Consider the following 23047-nt stretch of genomic DNA (forward strand, 5'->3'; position numbering starts at 1 on the left):
AAGCAACAGAAAGTCTCATCTTAAGTCAGCTAATGTTAGCAAATCTAGCTTGCTAATCTACATCCATCGTTAGCTAGCTAGTTACATCTGATATCTAATGTTAGCAAAACTAGCTAACATATGTCAATTGCTTGCTAGCCAGGTAGCGAGCGTTTCGCTAACAGTAGCTAGTTTAAATCTATAATATGTAACATCTCTGCATTAAAACGTCTAAGAATGCGAGACATATGTTATATATTTTGTTGAGTTATCCACTCACATTGTCCCAAATGTTTCTGACTATGTTCACATGCAGAAAAATCTAGTTGTTAGCTAGTTGCTGTAATTTCTGGGAAAACACAGGATACATGATGTCAGATATGTCAGTGAGTGAGGAAGTGACCAAATTTACCTTGAATAACACTTTACTATGACCTTGGCCATTAACATGATTTCTATCTGAGTCGCATCAGATGGAGATTCATCAGCTATGACGATAGCAGAACGCCCCCCAGCATTTTCAACCATCTTAAATTTTTTTTTTTTCTTTTCATCGTAGATGAGCCTAGCACATAGCGTACCTAAGTACAGGAAATAGAAAGCTGACCAAGATACTAAGCTTGCTCAACTGTTATTGGAGCACAGAGAAAAAAGGGGTGGGACTCAGGGAGGGTCATTTCGTAGAAATATAATTGAAATCACTACAGTATATTCTCTCATGACTTATATCTTATATATAACAGTGGTGCTGTTGCAAAGCAGCAATGGTCTTGACAGACAGAGGAAGAGATGGGAGGTTTTTAGCAGTTTAAATAGACCACCAGATTGGAGAGGTGTGTTTGGTATGTACTACAGAGAGTGAGGTGTGTCACATGTGATTGTGGTGCATCCAGCCTATCCAAGCCAAAGCACTGCACTTGAAACAATAGCAACAATGGTCTCCTAATGTAAAGTGCTACTGGAGCCTCTGGGCCCTGTAGGCTATGTATGTATGTATGTATGTGTAACTTTGGTGAACTGACATCAGGCCTGACATTAGCACTTTAAGGCTTGGAGCTAGATGCAATGTGGAACACTTGTACTTCTGGTCAGTCTTCACCTTTATGAATAAAAGCAGGAACTTGATCCCACTCGTTCTTTATTGCAACACAAATCTGATATCAGAAAATTTTGGTACATGTATGCAAGGCCATAAATACCAAAAGCTTGAACATCATTGAATATCACACAGCTTAATGATTGCTATGACAAAGGTTTTACCACATAGGATGCAGCAGCTTGTATTTCCCTCAAACTTCCCTAATTTTCTTTTTTCATTCTATTCCATTCTAAATTTAGTTAATAGTTATATTTTATGTGTATTATGAAGGAAGTACAACTCTAATTTCATTGTACAACCCTGTGTTGTATAGCGATAATACATGTCCTTGTATCCTTGTAGAGAGCATCTAAAGTTCTCATGAATCACACCAGGTGGGAGGAGTCCAGAGACAGTCAGCATTGTTGAGGGAGTTTGGAATTTCTCTCAGACCCAGCTTATCTGTTCCTCTGACCATGCCGAGTGTGATGGGCTCTGAGGCCTCTCAAGTTATTAACCATGTCAAAGCATAAAATTCTATTTCTTCATAATGAGAACCTAAGCAAATCAAAAAGCAGGGGAAGGGATAATGGTCAGACTCAGCGAATATGTCCCCATAGTCCACTAGCTATTTGTTCTGGGTGCGCACTGAATAAAAGCTGGTGTTTCTACGCTGGCTGTGCAACTGTGAAATGGGAAACAAATAGCGGCATGGACCGAGCCACACAAGACAATTTCAGCTGATCAGCAACAGGTTTGCGTTTGCGCTTTTGCACAGGACAAGGGGAGGCGAGGGTAGATGTGTGCACATCAGCAGCACTAAAGGGAGGGGTATGTTTGTATCACATACAAATTGTCCCTATAATGTGTTCATCGTCACTTGTGATGCTTTATGAGCTTCCATAAATCATTTGAATGTATGAAAAACACAAACGTGCAAAGGATGAAAGAGGTGGGGTACCACTGAAAAGGAACAAAGCAAAACCTTGCTTGTCTGAACAAGTGTGCAAACAAAGGGTTCCAGTGAAAACTATTTTCTTGGAAGTTCTCGTGTAGGACGCCTGTTGCCTGTGGGTTTGAACGAAATACCAGAAAAATGCCTTGCAATACAGCAAGACACAGAAGCTGTTGAATGTTGCGAGTTGAGAGGTGAAAGACATATTTTGACATTTACAATTGTCATATTATGTAATGTTGTAAGTGATCTGCTGCATATAAGGCTGTGACTGTTTGCCTACTATTTGCCTCTAATACAAGGAAAATAGATGATAAAATGTTACTTCATTGCAATAAATTAAGAATTATGGACATGATGTTCAGTATGAAGAAACATATTATTCAAGAACAAAAACTAATTTTGCTCTTTTTTTTATTGAAAATAGACATTTTAAATTAGGACAGTAACTGTTTTTAGCTGCAAGCTGAATGGATATTCATTAATTCACATTAACTTTCACCCAAAGAGACACCACACAGAATACATTAACAACAGCCAATACAACAAGCATACTAACCAGCACATATTCTGTAACATACATCATATTTGAAATATCTGCCCTAACATTGTACACTGCATTTGACAGAGAACTTATCTGACTTTTGTAACATCTTGACAGTATTATACTGCGTATTAGAAGTAATGCTTTTTAATGGGATCACAATTATTTGGTCAGTCAGAGATCAAGTTGGATTTCTCGGTGTTCCCACACTGCGGTGAATCAGGTATCAGGACCCCTCCGTGGAGAACAGGTTTACTTTGTAATGCAGGGACCACAACATGAAAAACAGGACCTGTCAAAACAAAGCAGCAGGTTCAGGGTTACGCATTTGAAAATGCAAATGCTGTGTCGTCAACAGAAGGAGAAAAATAGGCTGTGATAATATTACCTCTTTGTTTTTCAGAGGTACAGTCTCCATTTCTTGTCTGTTTCCTCCTCTGGTACACTAAAATAGAAATAGGGGGAATGAGATGAGGAAATAAACCCATTCACTGACAAATTCATTGGCTGGTGTTCATACAAAGGAGTTGTGCATTTTGCACCAACCAAAATAGCCACGCGGTGCTTGCAATTTTAGGTTACTGTAAGCCACCCATTCACTGAGAAAGTCTCACAAAAGTCCATATTCAGTACATTTGTATAATCAGACAAGTAATGTTGTGCATTTTGCATCCACAAATCATTTCCTAAGCAGGAAAGCTGGCCACAAATGTCATGACAGGTCACTGAGATAGATCATATGTGAGTCTATGCATTGTTTTTTTTGGGAAAATCCTGCAGTTTGTCTTTAAATAAAAAATCTGAATACTTGTTCCACCATTGAATGACAAATTCTTTCTTCAACCAGCTCAATCAGATATCAATTAGAGAAAAAAAACAAACAGATAATAACTGATAATAAGTGTTTTCAGCATTGAGAAAGTCTAGCCCTGAGCCTTAGCGCATTTATCAGGCGCTGCTTACAACAAAGTCTGTGAGTTTGAAGGGTGGGTACTAGAACTGGGTCAAAATCAACTTTGACACAAATTCTTACACAACAGTATGTCAACAGAGAAAACAATGCTGTGGGCTCAAAAACGATTTCATCGCCTACCGGTCAACAATACGTGAAGTAGCAGTGTGATAATAATGATGCCTGCGAGGCAAACACCAGCTGGTACAAAGACCCAAGTCAAGTCCCAAGAGGATCGACTGGAGATGACAGCTGTGGCGTCTGATGATGGATCTGTGAAAAGATTTTACAGAGAATATATATTATAGAATACAGCACTTTCATAGGCATGGCACCAATCCAACATATCAGTATGAATAAACTAGATGACAATAAAGGGGTCAGTTTGATTACCAACCTTTGGTAATTGAACTTTAATAATTGTAAGCTAAATAATATGGTGTTCAGGCAAAATATGTAAATCAAATGTACTAAATAGTCATATAGCCAGTCACTGCTTACAAAGGAGAAATATACTATTTTAATCAATTTATATTTAAATTAATTTATATTAATAAAGTCTGACTTTTAAAATATCAATATATCTATCATCCATAAATATAAAGCTAGAGCCAGGAGAAAGTTAGCTTAGCATAGCCTAGCACAGGGAGTGTAAACATACTAAATGTCAAATAAGTCAGATATAATATATTAATTAGGGAGATTTAAAGTTGCTGGTAGGTGGATTTGTTTTACCTTAGGACTGAGCCAGGCTAGCTGTTTCCTCCTGTTTTCAGTCTTTATGCTAAGCTAAGCTAACAGGGACCTGGGTCCAACTTCACATTGTACAAATGGACATTAAAGTGGCATCAATCTTCTCATATCATTTTTGGTAAGAAAAAAAAAGTTTATTTCTCAAGGACTACTCCAATAAAAGATGAGGATAATGAAAACAATTCTCTTTATATTCTCCTAACACTTTTTTTTAATATTTTAAGTTGAAAGAAACTGGAGCTCAAATGCGTACAGTGCATCAAGTATCTTCTTCACTTTCTTCAGAGACCCTGTGTCTATACCTAATGGTTTCATCCATCATTGCTCTTAGAGAACAAGCAGGGTGAATTATGCAGGCAAAGAGAATCCTTTTATTTTTCAAACCGATGCCAAGAAAGCACTTAAGGCAAACTTCAGAGGCTCATGGGACTGTAATTATAAATTGTGTGACATTAGGCATATGGTCTATTACTGCTTTAAACCCTTTTTTAAAAAAGAGGTATTTCAAAATTATGTGGGAACTCAGGTTGTGAATTTGCAGGTGGCCATGCAAGATGAGACCATAAAAGAAGAGAAAAAAAGAGAAGGGTGAGTTCATCCCTTTAGACCCCCAAAAAACACTTACTGCATTGCTTGAGACAGTGAATGACTGTGGCAGCAAACTCCACATCGAGCCTCTTGACCTATCCAAATACAAAACATGCATTCAAAGTCATTTTCTTTCTAAAGGTGAGGGATCAGCTCACCTCAAAGGATCTATTTGTGGCACGCACATACCTGGAGACAAGAGCTGCACAGTTCCCCACCCAGATTTAAGTCAACTGCTTCATGCTTTTCCTTAGAAACAGACAAAAGACACTTTTAGGAGCTGAACCATGCAGGTATTATGCATTTTGGAATGGTTGTTTTGCTTTTATTGTCTCTTTGATGTGGAGTCAGCCACGCCAGTGTTCAGTAATAATTCCAGAGAAAGATTATTAATTGATGAAGCATAAAATTTTAACATCAGAGTAGAAACGCATTTCCTGCAAGAACAATAATGGACATGTTGTTGCACATTTTTATGTGGTTGACATATTGTTAGATACCCAGTATTACGTTTTCATTTTAAAGGGGTTATTCCCTGTAATAGCTTTGCTGACAAGTAGGGTTTGAGGCCACAACATCTTAGATAAAACATGTTGCTCCCCAGCAACAAAAAGGAAATAGAAAGCAAACAGTAATCAGATACACAAAAAGCTGACAGTCAAGCATGTTGTGACAGCTTCTTTATATGCTGGTGTTGTCACACAAAGCATGAGGGGTCAGTGAGAGGTGATGAATTATACCTTTTACGCACACATTATTAGCCACTGTATCACTGTACTTCTACTATCTCTGGGATAAATATCAGTTGGTCCAGCAACTAACTACTCCTTTAATCTTTTTCTCAAACTGGCATCTTTTAGCAATTGGTTTAGTTAGTTTTGCTCCAGAGCAGGGCCAGCAAGCCCTGGGCTAAAGTTGGGATTAGCCCACTTTGGGATGTGCCAGCATTGTGCCGGTGCGAGAGCTCTCTTAGCCTGGTGCCAAATGCAGTGTCACAACCCTTAAGCTACTGCTGATGGGAAGCCAACATTTCTTGATTTTGCTGCTTCATAATAAAAACTTTTAGATAAGAAGCTCCTGGGGGACTTTCCGTGTAAAGAATTTATAGAAACAAGATTCAACGCTTTGTTCCGAGGAGGTTTCACATCAGTAATTTTGATTTGGAGCAAACTGAAAAGTCTGGACCAAACCTTTAAGTGTGAAAGGATCTTAAGGGTGTGATACATACCACATGCACGGTGCGTGCTGTAGAGATCTGGCACCCAGTGGACCCTTCAGACTTCACACACAGCCCCACAGAAAACGTTGCAGTGATCTGTGACAACATCTTCACGTCTTCATGACCTTGTCCTGTCGTCACAACCACCTCCCATGCTGGAAATCATTGTACAGCTATCGTTATAATGACCAATTCTACAGCAACACATTACATAATGTTTTTATTATCTACATAATAAAGTCTAAATGTGGCTATAAAAAATATTGTCAGGTAGCTTTATTGTCATAGACTGACATAGAGCATGACACTCATGATATGAATAGCATACTGATGTGGTACCTTGGGATCTTGAATCAGCAAAGGGACACTTGGTCCAGGACTGAGAGCCTGCAGTGAACTGAAGAAAACAAAATAATTCTATTTTGTAGCGCTTGTCATCCAGCAGTTATTCAAAGCTCAACTTGGTTCTAAAAAAAATAAATGTGAGAATTTGTTGATACATACACTAAATAGTTTCCGTGACAAGTTTAGCCACTGTCATAAATCACAGTACACAGCGCACAATGTAGTCGAAACTACAAATAACTTCTCCTTTTACCCTTTAACTCGCACTAACTCTGAGCTGGAATGAGGATTTGAACACAGCTTCCCCCTTTTGTCAACGTAGTAACCATAATAAAGGCCTAAAAATACAGGGTGGGGTGACTATATAGAAATGAAGTGACGTGGAAAACTAAAAGAATAACTTGATGAGCCTCAGCTGTCCTTTTTTGAATATAAGCCTTTGAGTTTAATACAACACAAATCTGTTATCGGAAAGGATTCTGGTACAGCATGTATGCATGGGCACAGTTAATACCACAAACTGAAAGGCACAAAAGATAACAAATCTGGTTAATACTCAGTCAATGTTGAAGTGTCTCTCAATTCATTATAGTCAAGGAAGTGTGGAGGCTCTTATCTGTACCTCTAGACAGACTGGTACCTCCTAATATAACACACTCAATCTGAAGGCCGCCTGTCAAGCATTAGGACAAAACTGAACATCCACTAATAATCACGCTTGTCTTTCATGGTGGTTTGGCAGAGGAAATGCTACCAGTGTTATACCTAAACAGAGGCATTTGATTGTCTTTATCCACTTTTTCTTTGCATCGTTGAGACGGACATACACCTGCTTTTAAAGTCTGTGTAAAGGAAAAGGGGAATTTTTTTTGTTGATGTTAGAAAATCATTGCTGAAAACATGTGAACAATTTCTGTGTTCAGGATTTTTTTATGGGGACCTGAAATATAGCTTGGTGATGCGCCGGAATCATGGTTCCCACCTCAGAAATGAACATGTACACAAATGAGTGGTTAAAAAGCAAGTTTATATCTTGCCTAAGATGACAAATTATCATTCTGCTATAGCAAAAAAAATAAAAAAGCTTGCTTGTTTGTATTACTTTATACCAGTCATATGGGCAGCACTAGCAGGATGCAGCGACAGTTCCCCTGCACGATAGTGACAGGAGGTGGAATATTTGCATATAGGGAGGTGATCCCTGGTATAACAATGTTTCTGTTCATACTGCTAGGGTAACTTGACATTTTTAGCATCTATGTTGCTAGCCTGGAGGCTGCTGTTGTTCAACATAGCGACTGGAACTTTAAAAACAGTAACGCAGATAACAGACAGAAGAGACTGCCGACTGAAATAGTCGGCCAATAGCAAGCTATACCACCAGTCTAAATCCTGTGAGTCAAAATAGATTTAAATAAACAATGATGTGTTAATTAGTCAGCATAAGAATACTGGAGCTGCTGGCTGTAACATCATATTTACTATACAAACATGAGAGTTGTATCAATCTTACCATCTAACTCTCAGTAGCAAAGCAAATAAGTGTATTTCCCAACATGTTGAACTATTCCTTTAAACACAGCGGTAAGTTATTTGAACTAGTACAAAGGCATCTTATTATATTGACAGACATGACAGACAGCATAGCTAAGAGTGCAGAAGGCTTGCTTTATGAATCATACGGTAAGGTACATGACAAAGAAGTAGTGCTGTATCAACAACACCGTGATTTATGTTGGCATGGACAAAAGTGATCATTACCTTTACGCAGAGTTGAGGGTGTGGATCCACTTTGGCAAATGTTATCTGTAACGCAAAGATTGATGAAATAGTTGTTAATGAAATAAAATACTGTTGCTACAACTTTAAGTAGATTATTTAGATTAGATCTGAGTCATCTCTACACTACTCATGTTTTGTTTGGATTCAGACATAATTGTTTTTTTTTAGGTCAGCTGGATTCAGTTTTCTGACGGGAGACTCTCTGCGTCACTTGTTATTTTTATATTAATAGAGAATAACTTCCTCAAGTAAGTTGCCCTCACGTTTACACCAGTGACAATCTCAAAATACAATCTCAGTTTCATCTGCAGACTCCCAGGTGCCCATGCTCTCCCATCTCAAACAGGTTTTAATAGATGACTGACCAAGTGCAGTATTACACAGTTTACTTTGTAACTATGTAAACACTTTTCTTTGACATCATCTGCGCAAGATGGGACTCACAAAGTGCCACTGCCAATAAAACCCTGGCTGTCACTGTAAGTACTTTCTTCCATATAAATTGTACTTAGTCACTGAGGAGAAATATGTACAATGTATTGTAATGTATATCCACGTTATAAGCTGCATGTCCAGTAATCTTTGCCTACAAACAGTCATTTTTCAAGTTAGTTTCTTCACTTTTCACAGTTACACAGTTAATATTATGAACCTTTTTGTATGTAGTGTTTTTAGGTATTTTGATATTTACCTTAGTGTCTTAGATAACCATCAGCAACATTAGCTGGCTAGCTATCGCCAGCATATTCGTTCAAAGTCAATAAAAACTAAATAAAACTCATCAAAAACGTTGGCTTGTCTTCCACTGCTTCAACAATCACCAACTCCGGTTTGGTTGATATAAACTCTTAATTTACCGCATTACGTGTGAAAATATTCTGGTTGCTGTTTCTCCCAGCTGCTTCTCCAATGTCCGACCAGCATCTCACTGCTCTTCCAGTGAAATTTTCCCATTTCACTCAGTAAATTAACAGTATACTTTGAGCAGATAAGAGCTGTTGATTGCTGGAGCAGTGGAGAGATGAGCCAAGATGTTATCTAATACACTGAGGTGATTATCCAAATTCTCAAAACACTATATACAAAACAAACGGTAAATATTACTGAAAATATGTAATAAGCTAACTGGGAAAAGTCAAATAACTACCCTCAGGGTGAAAAATCACTGCTTGTGTAGATGAACGTCATACTACATTGTGCAAGTGCGATGAATACAGCTGACATCATGAGCCACACTCAGATCAGATCAGTGACTCATGAGCCATTTTCCTCAATAGTATCATGATATGTTCAAACTCCTTGTTGTCAGCAGTCACCTGATTGTAAAGTCTCATAAAGCTAGATAATCTTTTAATGGCAGTGATTAATCTTAGATAATCTGTTTTTTTAACCCTGTTCTGTCTCACAGACTCTTGACCAAGTCTTTAATCTGCGTGGCATTTCTGTCGTGCCTAGCATGTGTTTAATTTCCGTCATTGTTACAGACATTTGTACCTTCTCATTGCTAACGTTCTGGGAAGCATGAGGCAGATCCACACAGATGTCATCCTCTCTTTTCTGGCACAACACAACCACAGCAGTAACTGGACAGGCAGGCTCCCATGATAGCATCCCCTCCAGTGGATCAAAGGTGATTCCAAACCACAGCTCCTCGAGCCCTGCGGGCAGGTGAGGTCACAATCTTTTCACATGAAGTATTGAAGTATTACATCACACGCTCGATTTACCACAGAACTGAATCGGACTGAAGCAATCAGGTGACTCACGGTCTTTGAATGGGCAGACCTGGACTCTGGGCGCATCTATCACAGCTGACCACCCCTGCAAGTAATATATCAGTAAGTATCAAAGGTTCAACTCCTTCCATGGAATTCATTACTAATGGAGGCAGATTAAAATCAGGAATGTTGGGAGATACCTTACCTCGATGCAGAGGCAAGGCAAAGGTCGGGAGTAAGGGAGTATGGCACTTTTTACGAGTTCCTCCTTCTTAATCTGGAAGATAAACATAGGTTTGCAACTTTTATCCATCGTTATTTATCCTGGCATGTGTGCATGGGCTCGTTTTTCACTGGCAGAGTCTGATACAAGCAAACTGTGTCAGTTTTCACTTTCAAACTGAGTAACCCTCTCAAGACTGCTCTTTTATGAACAATTCTTCTCAATATCAATCATGCATTGTACTAGAGGCATTCACCTTTGCTCTCTTAAAACTTGCTGAGAACTGACCTCTCCTAAGTCCCACACCTTTGCTCTCTGCTCCAGTAACAGAGCAAGCTTGGCGTCTAGCATAAACATGGTCACATTTCTCCTTTCCTGTTCCCTGTTGTGTCGTTAGTTATGTGCTAGGCTCGTCCACGTCACAAAGAAATTCAAATATATCAAATATATATATGTACAGTGTACATCCTAGGTAAAGCAAGCAAACCGGCTCTGGTTCTTGAACAGTTCTGTTCACGATTCTTGGAACCTTTAATCAAGGGTGCATCATCAACAGAGGATATTGCAGAATGAAAAAGGGATGTTTCTCACTTCTCTGTTGTTGTCACGCACAAGGACAAGCTAATACGTTTGGTTCCAGCTGGGAAACATCTTTTCGGGTTGATAAACCAATTAATTTTTGTTTGAAATGTTCCAAACAGTTAAAAAAAAAATCCCTTTTACCATTCCCGTTTTCTGATAAATAGAGGGACTGACCAGTGTATAAGCCCCTGTGCCGCTGCAGATGAAATTTTTACGGCACAGACGGAGGTGGTAGTTGTAATCTTCCAGCATGTCTGACACACTGACACTCAGCTCCTTCCTCTGTGGGTTCACATCATACGACAACCTCCCAGCTGGAAGAGACAGAGGTCGATGTTAGTGTGAGATTTTCATCTCAGTCTTAGACACAGAAAGCCTATGGGAAGAGCTTCCGACTTTCAGAGGAAGAGGAAATGACACTTTGATTAAACTGCTTAAGGCTAACTGGCATAGACAACCTATGAGAAGACAACTGGCGTATAATACTGTACAGTAGACAGAGCAGCAATAGAAAGCATCCTGACTAAAAACATTGCAAACTGTCATGGCTGTGAAGGACAGCACAGAAAAGGAGGACTGTGCAACAGGTGATTAAGGCATCCAGAACATCATTGATACCCATCAGCACTGTTGGTGAGATGAGGTGCCTATGCAATACTAAAAGACAATACCCATCCCACCCACAGCCTGTTCACCCTGCTGCTATCTGGCAACAGATACAGAAGTATCCATTCAATACAATCTATTGTACTACTACTATTTTTATGAGTAGCAAAGAGGGAACCACATCTAAACCTCACTATACAACCCTGTTGGTTAGTTATAAATAATCATGCATTGCCTAGTTGGGTTTAGAAAACTTTGTACTTACTTATGCATTCTGGGACATGTCTTCGCAAATCTTCACTGTTGCATGCTGCAAAGGAAGGTAATATTTAAATCACAAATAGCTGTGCAGGAATGACATTACTAATGCATATGTAGCTTTTACATATATCCATCTACAACTGTTTTCACCTTTACCTCAACCATTCAGCGTCATCTTAACATGACTGGATTTATGTGTTTCTAATGTGGCTTCTATCAAACACAAGGAAATACTTTGGAGCTTACACAACGCCATTTATTGACTTAAATTATTTACTAAGCTTAATTTCCTGTTAGTTAACAGTCATGTATGCACGAGTGTGTGTTTGCTTAATTATACAAACATGCCCATGTTCTTACTTGGAGCTTCGTAGGTGCCTGTCCAGATTATGCCACAGTACCTCGGCACAGTTTTCACTGTCACTTTGACTTGTTGGCTCGGAGAAATGACAGTGCAATCATTCTCAACTTCCACCTTCAATAAAAAATGCAAACAAGGACGCAGCTGTCAGATGTCTGTCAGAAGTCTGCATGTCATGGATTCTGCTGTACATGTGTGAACCCGTATCAACCTGCAGTTATTTCATGATGCACAAAAATGTGGATTGCGTGATTCAGAAACTTTCAGCGTCAAATTAGCAACTCATCAAGTCTTAGAGATGGAGAGGTTCCATTCAAAATATTCAGTGTTACAGCAAAATACTATATTCCTTGATCTGCTGTTTTGACAATGTAATTTCATCCCTTGAACTCTCAGTTTCAGTTGTAACTAAGACTGGGTTGCACCAACAAAGGCAAATTAAATCAAAATGTTTAGCAAAAATGGAAATTTTGCAAAATGCACACATAAATAAATTAAAATACATTTGAATGCTGTCAGGAAGTATAAAAGAGCTAGCTAGCTAAAAAGTTGACAAATCATTACATTGTTTGTTTAAAGTTAACAAAAGTTACATATTTGCTAGCTAGCCGAGAAACTAGTTAGCTCAGTTAGCTGACTCAAGATGACTCGGAAGGGAAGCATTTACTTCTCGCCCTTGAACAAAAACTTGTTGGTTGAATTAATGAAGCAATATGGCCAAATAATAGAAAATTAAAAACAGAAAACAGCACAATACTGTGAAAAGAGACTACCTGGCATTAACAGACACATTGTGTCAATGAATGAGCTGGAGTGAAAGAAAGAAGACACAAATCATCAAACTTATTTGGGCTGAGTTGACTTAAAGTTAAAGTTTAAAGTTAATACTGGATCACAGTTTAGATAAAGTTTTGGTGCAGCAGAATTTTTTCAATCAGTTTAGATTAAAAGCTAAATTGAGGTTTTAAGAGCAACTTAAATTTAATATTTCTTAATTATAAACTTTAAAAGTTTGGTGCAACATATTTTTAAGTTAAACTTTGACTTGGACAGGGTTAAAAATGAATCTTTGTTGGAGCAACCCAGCCTAAAAACTCCAGTGATGTCAGTGGTGCTGTTAACAGTACCTGCTGTCCAGACATTCTTTGTCTCGATGTTCTTGTGAAAGCGACGTTCCGGCAGTTTGACATCATCCCTGCGGTGACAGTGCAGATGGACACGCCATGGATGGACTCTGGGGAGAACATTTTATCCCATTTTATTAAGTCAGATGCCAGAAGGCAGCTTAAAGGCACAAAACAGCAAGTTAAGCATTCCAAACTCAGTAATGCATTTCAGTGTGCGTCAGCATTAGTTGCTGGAATAACAGTCACACATTTGCATGTTACTGACTAACTGGACTAAGGATTCAAACAGGACCAGAGGGATTTCCCCAATCCAGCCCCGACACTGAGGGAATCCATAAAAGGATATTACAGTGTGCTATTTATCCTGAAGTGTACGTGTGACTCCACACCTTATCAGATCTATGTGCAGAATCAGGAACCGAGAAAGTCAACTGACATATTTGTGATGCAAAAGCAGAAGTTTGATCATGGAAAGAGGATTTTTTATGAATGAGACTTCCTTCACAGTAAATCTGCACGCTTTTTAACGTGTGATTGCTGATAACCATCTCTTACCATGACTAGTCACATGTTGGCTTGATTACTTGCAAAGAGCAGCATTTGAAACTTCCTTATTGCGACAAAGTTAAACAAGTTAAGTAACAATGTCTGTAGCTGTGAAGGTCAGACACGGAGAATTTACAGTGATCTCAGAAAATAAAGACTGTGTGGACAAGAGACAGCTACTGATAGCTAATTACTGCAAGGAACTTTTATATTCTGCTTTCATATTGTGGACAAAATCAGTAGCGTCATCGTAACAACCACGAAATATACTGTCAAAAATAAAATCTTCCTTGTAAAATTTTTCGCCCTGCTTACTTTTAACTGGCTAAACCTCCAGCTAATGACTGTAATGTAATCATCAAATTTTACTCCCTCACACTAGTCTGGACTGAGAAAAGTAATCACATTACTGTAACGGATCACTGAGTAGCAAACGCATTACTGTCCAACATTGCCACGCAGACTGCCAAAGTTTTAATTTAATTGATTAATTAGTTTGATTAATTAGTCGTTTCAAAAACTACGACTAGCTAATACAGGAACTCACCTGTTCAAAATGTAGGAGGACAACTCTGTGGCACCTGAGTGGCATTTTTTGTCACTCTAATAATTGTTGTGTGTATTTTACGTCATCACATTAACATACCAGTAAGATGTAACTGGGTTTTGATTCTGAGGTGTAGTGAGCACTTCTGCCTCCCCTCACACCTCATCACAGTGGAGAGGCTGATGTTGTGGAACACAGAGGACGTGTGGAGACCATCAGCAGGGTTCTGACATGGTGGCAGAAACAAGTCTACAAAAAGAAAATAAAAAGGGTCCTGAAGTGAGACTCTGGAGAAAAACACTTGTGTTCCCATGAGTGTTTCTGCTGTCATACACCCAAGTAAGTCACGTGTTGAAATTCTGTGCAAGTCATCACACTGGGTGTGCGCCTCAATGTCTGTGTTGCTCATTAAGAAAACTAAAACATGCCAGGATTTCTTCATTTATTGTTGTTTTAACACTACAAAGAGTCAATTGTTTAATTTGACACCCACACCCCTATCAGAGCTGTGATGTTTGGCTGCGTTAGATTTTTATTGGATGTCAAGTAATAAAAATATCCTCATACCTTGCATCCTCAAAAATTATTTATGTGTTTCAATAGGCTGTTTAGTCCCATGTAATGAGGTTTTACAGGCTTTTTTCAACCACGCAGCTCAGAACACTGATTACAGTTTCTTTGTCAACACAAAAGGAAAATACATGTTAGATGTTGGCTTTCAGCAACAACACACAGATTTAGGCAACGGTGATTAGTAACTAAGTACAAAACTTCTTTACTATGCTTAAGTAGATATTTTACTTGAGTATTACTTTTCTCACAGCTTTTTACTTTTACATCCCTACATTTGAACACAAATATCTGCACCATATCTGTTCCTTATATTTTCAAAACAGGCTGGTTGCTTTAGCTAAATGGATGGAACAATAACACACAGAAAAGAGGTGGACGATAGACATAACAAAATGAAAACGACAAAACAAGACAAAAAAGTTGTAACGAGGCCAAGAATGACATGAAAGACGTAGCAAGATGAAAACCTATGTAGCATGACAAAAAGGACATAACAAGATGAAACAAAAGATGTAACCTGACAAAAAACGACTTGAAATGTGTAACAGGACAAATAAACAACGCAACAGATGAAACAAGTTGAAAAATGGCTTACAAGATGCAACAAGACAAGAAAGACATAACAAATAAAAAACGATGTAAAAGAAGTGACAAGACAAAAATGATGTAACAAGATGAAACAGGAGCGACATGACGAAGATTTAATAACACTGAAATGTATGTAAAAGACAGCAATATGAAAATGACATATTTAGACAAAAAAAGATGTAACACGATGAAAAAGATGTAATTCGGCGGAAAATAATGAAAATTAAGATGGAACAGAGATAAGGTGAGGTTCAATTAGCTTTGCACAGAAACAGATGATAGAAATGCTACTTTTCACCTTTTATACTTTGAGTCCATTTCAGAACCTGTACTTTCTCACTTTTAGCCGAGTAAAGAAGTTGAACTTGTTCTTCTACTTTTACTTGGAGCTCTGGTATTTGAGTTATTGTGCAGAATTATGTCCTGTGTTCATACATGCGTGCAAATGTGATGTGCGCTGTAATACTCACGGTCTGCCTTAGTCTTGCAGTGAAGGCCCTGCAAGGAGAGGAGACAAAACAGAGGCGCTTGAATGAAACATGCATTTTCAGCTGCATTAATAAAGTAATTCTTAACAAAGAGAACAAAGGTAGCAGCACTTCAGAACAGGGAATTCCCAGACAATAATCAGGGTTTTACATCCTCATTGCTCCTTGAGGTCATCAATTGTTCCACTTGTCCTTGTGTGATTTAATTGGCCAGTTGCTACAAGAGTCCGTGCTAAATTTATATGAAAATTAGATTGGTGGCAACAGCTGGCGACAGTGGTGCAAAACATGCAACAGTGTGGTCCCTGAGTGCAGTGTAATTTTCCTTGGCTCACCTCCAAGTCTTTGTCAAATTCATCCTTGTTTATTTATCAACCAGGAAATATACCCTGTGAAAACTGCTCTGCTATTCCTGCACACAGTGATGATTGTGTGTTTTCACTTTTGAGTGAGATGTGAAGGATCCTTCAGGGTATTTGGTAAAAAAAACCTTTCATTTCTTTCAGAGGCACAGTTCTGAGGAACACATCATTTTGTTATGAGACCTACCAGGATCCAGCATCCCACAACAATCATTATTATTACCTCACTGATGTTTTGAAAGTCAACACAACTCACTTTTAAGTTACAGACTGTTAACAGATATCTGGAACAAAAGGTTGGGATTTTTGGGAGGTTTTTCGCTGTCACAGCAAGACTTTCATCTGTGTTTATCATATTTTTGCCTGTAGAAACTTGCGAAAGAGAAAGAATAATATCTTTATTGTGCGCTTGCAAGACAGAGAAGAAAAGACTCAAGCTAAAATCTTGAGTCTGATCAGGTCACTGAGAGAAAAAAACAGCCGTGTTTTTAGATAATGGGTGAGTTTTAGAGTTTTTAAATATAAAAAGTGGGAAAATTTTCACAAAATGTCTATTCAAATCACAAAGTACAGTATGACAAATTGTAACCTGTAACCTCTAACCACTCTAAAACAAAAAAGTGAAAAAAATAAATAAATAAAAATTAAATTTGAAATGACTTTGTAGTGATTTAAAACAAATACACTTTTCTAGTCAAATAAATTTTATATTAATTCATTTGTACTTGAAACATGTCAAGTTGAACCAACAACTTTTCCATCACATTGATGGACATTACAAACAAATTTGCTTTCCTTTTGCACTTCAGTTTCTCCTGTTGGAGCTGCTGTGGTCCAACTGCTGAATTTGTGTGAATTTATTAAATTTTAAATTAAAAAAAAAAAAAAGAAGGATCTCAGAGGGTCTCTGAGATGTAGTGAAATCGAAGTATAAAGTTGCATTAAATGGAAAATACTCAAGTGAAGTACAAGTACCTTAAATTTGCACCTGAGTAAAAGTAATCAGCTACGTTCAACAGCTGTTTCGGTTTCCTCCTTCAGGCTCGAGTCAGTGATTAAGTGAGTAAACTGAAGCCTTCAGCCCGCTTAACAAGCTGCTCAGGAGATGCTTATGCAACATACTTGTAGTTCAATATGCATTGCTCATGATGGCTGTATCCTCTGTAAACATGTGTCAGTGACTCAGTAGGTGAGTCATACAGTGTCAGGAATTGTCTGTAATAATATTAAGAGCACTTTAATCCTAATTAATCTTGACTCATGCTTGGAGACTTAGTAGTTGTAGTGACATATGTATTTGTAGCAGTACAATCAATCGCAGCTGATGTTCTGTATACTCTGCTGCCTTAAAACTGGGAGTACACTAAACATGAGTTGAATAATTGGTTGAAAGTCATCTGATGAGTTTCCACAATGTAAATCAACTGAGTCAAGTGAACTTTCATGTTCAACAAACCAACCAACCAATAGTAAGTTAAACCAACATGCATTAAAGACACGCTACAGGTATATGTTTTCTTTAAACTAATGAGTTGAGTGAACTCACAGCAGTAGAATAAAGGCGTCCAATCAAAACATCTCATGTTTTTAAGTGCAGAAGTGATCTAACAATAAAAACTAGACATTCTGAATTGATTTCACTTTAAAATATTAAAAGTTAATGAGAAAAGATTACCAGCGCAAGTCTATATTAAGTAGCTAAGTGACAATCTTGTCTGGGTGAGGTTTTACCTGAGAACATCTGGTGCCACATATGTCTATCCTCTCCAGTCCTTTGCTTTCTGCTGCAGCTCCATTCAGACCCAAACAAGTGTGAGACATCAGCAAGGCAATCCAAAGGATCATTTTCTTCTGCTGCACTGTTTCCTCTCCAGTTCCTGTTATCTGTTTTTCTTCTGGCAGGCTCTGATGAGGTTCACCTGAGAGGACAGGTGGTTTGGATGGTGAGGATCCCCTCTTGCTGATTCTGTCCTGAATGTAATGGTATCTGGTGTGCAGTGGTGTGTCTGGGGCAGAGCCACATGCACAAAATGAAACAGCCTGCTGAAAAGTTGATTTTAAGTAGTGGAGGTGTGGCCTAAGTTTGAGAGTTCAAACTCTCCTGAGATGCTTCTTCTTTATGAAAACAGACATGATGAAAACTTGCTGTGTTTCTAATGCACTTTAAAATAAGTTATGGGTATTCATTCATTCATTCATTCATTCATTCATTCATTCATTCATTCATTATAATGAAAACAAAATTTAATTCACTTGCAGCAGTTGGACAAAAGAAGCTCCAAGAGGAGCAGCTGCCGCTTACTTTAATTTGTGTGAAATGAAGAACTGACTCTTCAAATTTACAATAGGTAAAAGAAAATTAAATTTGACTGTAATGCTCACTCAATGCTTCAGTGTGACTGAAGAGTTGCTGGTTCAATCTAATGTCTTAAGCTTCCTGAACATGTTTTCTCAAGTACAACTTCATTAAAATCAAGTTTATTTTGTTTTGAATCATTACAAAATTACGTCAAGTGTTTTTGTTTTTGTTTTTGTTCTTTTTTACAGTGTCTGCACCAACATTTACTGGAAAGGAGCAAAATTTCACAACCTACATTTTTCTTAGTCAAAATGATTCACTCGGGGGGGAAAAAATGTACCTGGCACATATTTTCCCGGGGGTGAACCTTTTACATTTACCGTAAATACAACCAGCCTACTATTAAATCCCTTTAAACCCAGTTCAAAGGAGGTGACAACTCAGACACAGTGGCTGAAATATGATACATGATGTTCATTATGTTGTGTTCACCCTGCACAGCCTCTTTAAATGCCTGCCACAGGGTGATGTAGGAGTGGTGCACGCACAAACATAATTGCTGGTTACATTTGGAGACTGAGAAGAAAAGGCTTCTGGCTGATGGAATGGTCATAAGTAGGTCATGTTTCTCAACATTTCGTTGATAATGTCAGCAACAGAAATGTTTTCAACCAAAGCATCAGTTAACCGTCATAAAGGCTGCTGACATTCAACTCTCTATGGCTGGATAAAGAAAAACTTCCTCTTGGCGTTTGCTACCTCTGCATGACCATACATGGAAAACACACTGCAAGACTGAGAAGAGCAGGAGGGAGTATCTTAAAATTTAGTTACATACCTGCTTTTGAAAAAGAATTATAATTTCTCTGACTTGCAAATACTTATTTTTGGCAACCTGGGAGCAGCGGATACAGTTCCTTATTTGCACATCCAGCAGATTAGCAGCATTGGGTTTTATGTGGAGTTGTGTTTGTGGCAAAGTTTAATATTTACTCTCCTGTTAGCTTTCACCCAACTCTAGGGTGAAATAAATGGCTCTTTAGCTGCTAAATGCTCAGCTGTGTGTGCGTTGCTAACTTAATTTGACAGCTGGTCTGTACTCAGCAGGTAGCTTACAGTGGCTTTTTCAGACTTTTTGCCGAAAACAACACCTGCTAATATGTATAACAGCTTCAAATCAGTCATTCAGTGTCTTTGCATTATAGAAACATTAAAGGATCTGTGTGTAGGATTTAGTGGCATCTAGTGTACATTTGCAGATTGCAAACACCTTGCTTTAGACTTCACCCCAAGCGTATACAAGAGCACAAAACTCATGCAAAACACGAAAGGCCATAGAGTCAGTGTTTGGTTTGTCTGTTGTAGAAACATGGCCGTTCAAACACAGCAGCCTTTATGGAAGAGGACCTGCCCCCTCTGTACTTATAAACAGCTCATTTTAAGGTAACAAAATACACAACAAATCTGCATCAATCCCTAGCTAGCATTTTGCTAACATATCTTAAGATGTGAGCACATGTTGTTTTCACAGGAAAGACGAAAGCTGACCGACTGGAGATTATTTTTTATTTATTTCTTTATACTGTGCATTTGCACCCTTGTGTCTTCCTCAAATACATGATTAACATACAGCAATGCACCATGTTAAGCATCAGCATTTCTCACACCAGCCCTGATAACATCTTTTCCCTGCAGCCCTTCATAAGAACAGCTTGTACAGCTGGAGGCAGAATGTGCTTTTACATAGAATAGTAACCTCAAAACAACCAAAAATGAATGTCTCGAGGGGACTTCCTACCGCTCTAATGCTGGGAATGACACAGGGAAAAATATACAGCTTCCAAGAAGATTGCTGGTCAACCAAATGTTGGTCAGCGCAGGTAGGAAGAGGTAAAATACCAAAAGTCTGTGTGCCAGTAATGTCAACGTAATGGTGCAATCTCTTGGGTTGTGTTTTCTTGTCGGGCACTGCTCTTCTTTGAAATGCTGTGTGGTGCAATAACATCAAAGTGCAAGACCATAAAAGAGCTGACGCAATGGGAAAAGTGAACTGGTTACACCTTTTCAGAGTAATCAAAGCTGATGATAAGAGTTTATGGCCTCAAAAATTGATTTGATCTTTAGACTTCAATGTTATAGGATACACCCTCAGACAAACGACAGAGTAACTTGTTGTGACCCAGTTATACTAGTTCCAAATAATAGAATAGTGGTGATTATGAAACTGATTATTGTTGTGGTAACCACTGTGCCAAAGAGGAAATACATGTGGGAAACAAGCATATGCATGGCTTTCTTAAATCGAAATCATTTACAAAGATACAAATACACACAAACAGTGTCAAACTTGCGTAAATTAAAGGGACACTTTGCGTATTACCTACAGTAGATGGCACTGGACACAGCCCCTGTATAGAGAAGAAGCAGGAGCACCAGTGTAGGAAGCTAAGCAATGTGTCTTTTAGCCACTTAAAATAATCAGTATCAGTTTATGTGTACACTATATTCAAAATATTTTCATATCCTTTTTTCAACGAGAAACCAACATTTTATTAGCCAAATATTGCCCCTATTACTATTTCACAGAGGAACAATATAATATAGTTGAAAGCATTTCCTAAATAAACACTGTAAAAATAGAATCATTTGGTACCAGTGGGTTTAACTTGCTCCTCTCCTTTTGTGTAATGGCTCTATCTACTGGGATTTAATGTGTATTACAATATGTGCTGTTTTTTCCCCAGTCATGACTCTTCTCAAGTACATTTGCTTTGGGTGTCTGGATGATAATAATTAAGTTAAAAATGTTACCAAGCCATTAAAAATAGGTCTAATGGGTTTTTATTTAATAAGTGCCAATAAAGTCTGTAGTCATAACTGTTGATAATTCACCAATAAAGACAGGAGTTTTCATTTTATAGACACATAAGCCATCAAATCCACATTTTTATTGTAAGACATTAAAGTGATTCCTCCACTGGAGTTATCTATCATGTCTACAGATACACTGTAAAAATAAACTATTTGTTTTAGCTTCAAACATTAGGATGCCTTAAAATTTAAAGTTTACTGAATTTGAAAAGACAAATGGAGGCATTTTTGTTATGATTCAAAACAAATAAACTCTTCTAATCAAATAAACTTGATATTCATTCAGTTGCACTTGAGAAAAAACATGTTCAGTTAGTTTAGGATATTAAGTTGAACTAAATTCTTCAGTCATACCAACAAACATTTATAACATTTAATATTCATTAAAATCCATTAACTTAAGTGTAACAAGGTGAAGGTTAAATTCAATACTAACCTTCATCATCATTTCAAGTCAAAATACTTAAAGGTAGAAGTGTTCTAAAAATATGTAGTATAGAAAATAGCTCAAAAACTTGAATAAATAAAGAAAAGATTAGTTGCTTCCCCTAAATTCCTGTATGATATTTTACATGTTTTTTTCAGTGTATAGTTGTAAATAAATGGCTTTTTATATGCTAAAGCAAGTTATGTTGGAGAATATTATTAATGTACAGCAAAACATTGTGTAACAAGGAGTTATTCATTAACATTGCTTACATGTCATATGCTCTCTATAGGTAATTATAAATGTAGTTGATCATACTTATGTGTAATGATGCATGATTTGTACCCTACTTTTGCCTTCGTATTATTATCATTATTATTATTATTATTATTAGTAGTAGTAGTAGTAGTAGTAGTAGTAGTGGTAGTAGTAGTAGTATTAGTATTATTATTAACATTATTATTAACATATTAACAAATGTACAAATGTTTCCTCTTACCAGTAATATCCCCCTTCGCTTTTCCTTCGGTTGATAAAACATGTGGTCATCAAACGGCGCTAGCTGTAATACATATTTTGAGGATTGTGTTGCGCGCAATTACGCACGGGTCAAGCAGCTTGGATCTGAAATGATTTGTGAAATAGATACGACGTGCTTTCAATACACCAGTCCTCTAACCTATTTAACTGTCTCCAAATTTAGACAGTGAAATCATCTAGGGGAGGCTAAGGGAAACGCCCATGGGATGTCCCTAAACTCCACCCAAGATTTAGGGACTTTTCTGAGTCAAAACTCCAAAAACATTTTCCTTTATGATCCTTTATGATTCTCGGCTCTGACAGCACAGACTGCACCGCTCTGATTTAATAAAGGACAGCACTTTCTTCAGTGAAACCCTCAGAGCTCGGTGGGTTCAGACTGTATAATGTCAGTCTATAGAGTGATTTACCTTTAACCTGCTGTCAGCCGCTGTAAGCTGCTCATCCCGCACACTGTAAGAATTATCAATCTTTGCTCATCCTGCACTGCAAAAAATGCCAGGCTCACCAAATCATTTAGTCTACCCAGATGACAGATGGGCTTTTAAAGCAAAAGTCTATTCTCTTTTTTGCAGAAGACTAGACAATAATCTCATAATTAGATTTTAATTATCTAATTTTGTTTACAAGTAATTTTACATTCAAAATTGTGTGAAAATATCTGTGAAATATCTTCATTTTCTAACAGAAAACCATGTCAGTTCATACAAAAAGGTGCTTACATTGAGTCATG

The 23047-nt window shown here is 37.8% G+C and overlaps 1 protein-coding gene across 1 annotated transcript; it reads right to left on the reverse strand.

Moving 5' to 3' along the window:
• Nucleotides 1-2411: 2411 nt before the first annotated feature.
• il17rel (interleukin 17 receptor E-like) lies at nt 2412-22448 on the reverse strand. The gene is made up of 19 exons (XM_084711305.1): nt 22274-22448; nt 17909-18183; nt 15798-15825; nt 14266-14415; nt 13074-13180; nt 11946-12060; nt 11590-11634; nt 10893-11032; nt 10119-10190; nt 9962-10016; nt 9690-9853; nt 8175-8219; nt 6408-6465; nt 6078-6223; nt 5039-5098; nt 4887-4944; nt 3650-3781; nt 2945-3001; nt 2412-2848 (listed from the first exon to the last, which is right to left on the reverse strand). Exons 2-19 carry the CDS (start codon nt 18020-18022, stop codon nt 2727-2729), a joined length of 1668 nt encoding a protein of 555 aa, XP_084567431.1. The 5' UTR covers nt 18023-18183; nt 22274-22448; the 3' UTR covers nt 2412-2726.
• Between the last annotated feature and the right edge of the window lie 599 nt (nt 22449-23047).

The sequence above is a fragment of the Lutjanus erythropterus genome, chromosome 22 (assembly GCF_056507025.1).
Source record: "Lutjanus erythropterus isolate fLutEry1 chromosome 22, fLutEry1.hap2, whole genome shotgun sequence".
NCBI lineage: Eukaryota > Metazoa > Chordata > Actinopteri > Lutjaniformes > Lutjanidae > Lutjanus > Lutjanus erythropterus.

What these genes read in the sequence shown, in the direction of transcription:
- il17rel (XM_084711305.1), bottom strand. Translation starts at nt 18,022, where the DNA reads ATGATCCTTTGGATTGCCTTGCTGATGTCTCACACTTGTTTGGGTCTG. An exon ending in CTGCAAGACTAAGGCAGACC is followed by an intron (nt 14,416 to 15,797) that starts GTGAGTATTACA and finishes TTCTTTTTGTAG; the next exon opens with ACTTGTTTCTGCCACCATGT. An exon ending in ACTTCACGTATTGTTGACCG is followed by an intron (nt 3,002 to 3,649) that starts GTAGGCGATGAA and finishes TTTCTATTTTAG; the next exon opens with TGTACCAGAGGAGGAAACAG.